This window comes from Garra rufa, chromosome 22 (genome assembly GCF_049309525.1).
Source record: "Garra rufa chromosome 22, GarRuf1.0, whole genome shotgun sequence".
In the NCBI taxonomy this organism is placed as follows: domain Eukaryota; kingdom Metazoa; phylum Chordata; class Actinopteri; order Cypriniformes; family Cyprinidae; genus Garra; species Garra rufa.
The window spans coordinates 42,316,237-42,320,544 of record NC_133382.1 but is presented as its reverse complement, the minus strand read 5'-3'; the positions used below and the strand labels follow the sequence as shown (position 1 = coordinate 42,320,544).

The window sequence follows — 4,308 nt, the reverse complement described above, 5'->3', positions numbered from 1 at the left end:
TCCTGTCATACTGCTAACGTGTCCTTATAATATTTAATATAAAGCCAAAACAAAAGATTTGCAGTTAATAAAAGTTCATACAACTAGGCCTATATATAATATTTTCAAACGTTTCGGTAAGTGATAAAACTTATTAGTCACAGCACGTAAATTTCACTGCTGAAAACGCTAGCAAAACAAACACAAGTTAGCCTACGTTCGCGTTCTCGCACTTTAAAACTACAATATTGCGTCTGCTGAAAGATTATTTATCACAATTTTAAAAAAAAATACATTCGTGGAAATACACATCATCAAGTCATTGTATAATTTAAACACTGTTTCTAAAAAAATAGGCTTTTATTGACTAAATAAGTCGTGTCCAATGTTTCTAAGTAAATATAAGACAATAGAAAACGACACAGTTTAAAACACAGCAGTACAGACAAGCTGTCTCATTTCTGGAGAAAAATAGATGACTTTTCTCTCTCCAGGTTTGACCTTACATTTCTGCGCGTGCCCGTTACTCCCTATCAGTTTCTGAATGAGCGGCTCTGGCTAAATCCCTCCCACTTCGTGTAAGCGCTAAATTGTCTGGGTTTTTGCGAAACCTGTGGTACTCTATAAAGGCAAGCCTCTCACGAAGAGAAGAAAACCGGTCGGAGTTTTTGCCCGCTGAACGTCTCGTTCTCTCTGTCAGTATGCAGGTGTCTCTGGCGCTCGTGCACTGCGGCGCGCGGCTGTTGCTGCTGCTGCTGCTACAGGGATGTTTCACAGCTGCGCACGGATGGAGAGCTTTAAAAAATGATGCTACAGAAATTATTCCAGAATACACGGAGGACACGAATAGACCCGAGGAGCAGATACAACTTTCTGATAACAACACAATGAACCGAGCGAAGAACGGAGGAAGGAGGTCATCCGCCAACTCACGTACTTATGGTAAGTAAAAAGAAAAAGATCTTCAATTAATAGCATCAAATTAACACAAACATGTGGTACTTAAAATAGAATAGAACGTGGATTTGATTTTTTTTTTTCTTTTAGGTTTACGTGTGGGCTATTTTTCCTTAAAATTGGGCCGTATCACGCCAATCTGTACTAATGCAATTTTTAGCCTATTTATTTTTTATTTAACGTTATTAAACCTCCTGCATTAGTTACTTTTTGAATTAAGTTATTTAGATACTGTACGTACTGTACGTACTGTAAATAAGTAGACTACAGATCGTTTTAAGTAAAATGAAAACAGTAAAATATACAAAATATATTTGAACACCTTAAATAAAAATATGCATCTTTTAGCAAGTTTTTGCATGTTTGCAAGTTAACAAAATTTGAATACTAATTTTAAATGGTGAAAATTAAAAGGATTTAGTGTCAAATATAACTAGACAGTTTCCTCAAGATAGGCCTACATTTGTTATCTAAAATGGATTGGACTTTAGCAACTAAAAAGTTCATGTGGTAACTAAACGGCAACTATCTGCTCTAAAAAGTTGTAAATAGCATTGAACAGATAATTTCTCCAACCAAGGACTTTAAAAATTCACCCTGTATTTTATATTGCAACGTATATTTGTAGGCTTTAAATAGATATGTCCGCTTTTAAATGAAAGCTCTAAGTTTAGAAAGAATGCATGCCGTTCCCCGTTTTACCAGCACAGGTGATAACTTCAATAACCCTTTTTTGTTGCTATATCCCCTATTTTATATAATTAGACAAGGTCTGCCTTTCCATAACTATCTAATTGCAACAGTATGGTTTCGGGGTAGTTGAAAATGTGAGAAGTTATTCTAAGGGGTCATTTCTTCAGGGTATTGCCATGATAGAGAATGACTCCCACCTGTGGAAAGTAAAACTACTGTGAACCTACACTGAGTCTAACAATATACACTGTGTGATTGTATATGTCAGAATTAAGAAAAAAGTCTCGTAGAGGTTGTTTCCAGAACACAAAGCAATTTTGGCAAAAAAGCAAAGTGTGGAAATGTGTTGAGCGAGAAATTGGAATGTCTAAATTTATTGCTAAATAAATACACAGATTACTTCCAAAAATAATAACAAGCGATGATAATAACAATAGATATTAAAGCTAATTAAAGATTGAGCAATTCGCAAAGTCAACCAAAGATCCAAGATAATTTCAAATATCTAATATCATGTTGTGTTTGACCATAAGGAAACAGTTATCAAGCCAAGCTTGTACGTTATACTGGCTCGTTAGGGGGTGGAGAAAGATATCACACTCTCATGTGCTGCTCTTGACGGGGTGACGTGTGGTGTAGTTTCTCTGGTGGTCAGTGTGGGGTCATGTTGAGATATGTACTTCTTCCTCTGGCTCTCGTCCCGCTCCTCATAAAACATCAGATCAGGTTTTCAGAGAATCAGGGGAGGCAGAACCTGAACTCATCACACACATAAATCCTTTGTTCTTCTCTATGAGGGGAGCTGAAGAAGGAAACAGATCTTTCCACTCTCAGTTTCATCTCTTTAACGACACATTAAATGCGAAAATTGAATGAAAACATTGTCAGAAGAGTTTAAGCGAGCTTAGGTTAAATTCAAATCTTACTGCAGTCTTTTGATCCGATTCACAAGCAGTCGTTTCTGTACAGAACACTCTGGTCGGTGGGTTTCCAATTGACTGAGATTCTCATCAATTCCACCCTCAGTCAAGAGCATATCTACAGCTTGATAGTCAAATCCAAACCAGGTTAATAAAAAACATATTGCATCAATATTTAAAGATGTTATCATGCATTTCCTTGCTGGCTGGACACACAACACATTCCTCTGGGAAACTCGACAAAACACACAACAAAGTCAACTTCAGGAAATTTACTTAATGCCTGTGTATATAACAAAACATGAAACATAAAATCTGTTTTGTATATTGTAGCTGTGAATAATCCAAAACCCAGTATGTCATACAGGCTATAATAAACACCAGTTCTGGTAGCTGTGTTTTATTTAAGATGCATCCATTTTGTAAACATTTAACTAATCTCTTCTGGTTCTCCTCTTTTTTTCCAGGAGCCTCTGAACTAAGCTGCCGGGAGCTGCGTTCGACCCGCTACGTTACGGATGGATCTTGCCGCAGTGTCAAACCTGTGAAGGAACTGGTGTGTTCTGGTCAATGCCTTCCCGCTCACCTGATGCCAAACTCAATTCTGAGGGGAAAGTGGTGGAGAAGCAGCTCATCCGATTACCGCTGCATTCCCGCTCACTCCCGCACCCAGCGGATACAGCTCCAGTGTCCTAACGGACCAAATCGGACGTACAAAATCCGAGTAGTCACGTCTTGCAAGTGCAAACGCTACACTCGCCATCACAACCAATCGGACGTCAAAGAGTCGTCCTCCAAGAAGCCACGACGCAATAAGAAGCACCGCAGCAAAGTGCCGTCAGTCAACAGCAATTCGTACTGAGGGGAAAAACTGATACAGAAACTCTCTCTTGCACACATACAAATACACTTGTATACATATGCACACATATTTTTCAGAAACTGCAATCCTCAAGTACAAGGGAAGGAACAAACGCGTTAGCTTTTAACAAACTTGTTGGCGTGCCAACAAGTTTCCAATGTATTTCAGATGTCTCACTGTGCTCTTGAGCCGAAATAGTCCCAGTTTGATCACAGAATGCCAGCGGACTAATGGACGCTTGAGTAAAAGACGTATGCTGTTATGTGAGATTAGTTCAGGGAATGTGATAGTTCATGATATTCTTGCTCAAGCAGTTCATTTCAAGTTTGAAGTTCATTGAAAGGGTAAGCTAACTACACTGCGCTCATTTGAATGTTTGTGTACCAGATTTGGAGCAGCGTATGACTTGAGCGTCCAGCCGTGTCGGGCCCAAAAGACACGCCGCTGTTGACAGATCTCTGAGGCCCAGAATTCTTAACCTTGGTCTATTTTACCAGCCCACGAGTGCTCTTGAAGGGCCGGGGAGCCGAGCCAGTCACCATGTGAGTTTCTGCAACTTCACATTTCCACGAGAAACTGATCGGAACTGGCAGTTACGGAGAGTTCGAAAAGTTGTGTCAGCCCTCCGCGGTCCAAGTCCCCGGAGGTCAAGAACCGCAAACGATATTCCTGTGACTTGTCCTAATTACCAAATAGTTCCATTCCTGTGTTTAGGATTTGAGTCATAAAAAGCCATTTCCTCTAGATATGGTCAGTTCCTGTTTGTTAGCACACGCGAAAAAGAGGCCCACATGTGTGCAAGAATCTGCAGCAATACCTCGCGGGCAAAGAACCTTTCTGCACCCTCCTTCAATGGAAACCATTTGGAGATATTCAGCTATCTGCAATCGCTAGCAG

The 4,308-nt window shown here is 39.8% G+C and overlaps 1 protein-coding gene across 1 annotated transcript; it reads left to right on the top strand.

Annotated features, from left to right (window-relative positions):
• Window positions 1-613: 613 nt before the first annotated feature.
• Window positions 614-3,882, top strand: LOC141298368 (sclerostin-like). Its single transcript, XM_073828886.1, has 2 exons — window positions 614-921; window positions 3,017-3,882. Exons 1-2 carry the CDS (start codon window positions 681-683, stop codon window positions 3,409-3,411), a joined length of 636 nt encoding a protein of 211 aa, XP_073684987.1. The 5' UTR covers window positions 614-680; the 3' UTR covers window positions 3,412-3,882.
• The last annotated feature ends 426 nt before the right edge of the window (window positions 3,883-4,308 follow it).

Excerpts from the sequence above, each read along its gene's own strand:
- LOC141298368 (XM_073828886.1), top strand. The coding sequence starts at position 681 with ATGCAGGTGTCTCTGGCGCTCGTGCACTGCGGCGCGCGGCTGTTGCTG. Across the intron at positions 922-3,016 it reads CGCCAACTCACGTACTTATG|GAGCCTCTGAACTAAGCTGC; the intron begins GTAAGTAAAAAG and ends CTTTTTTTCCAG.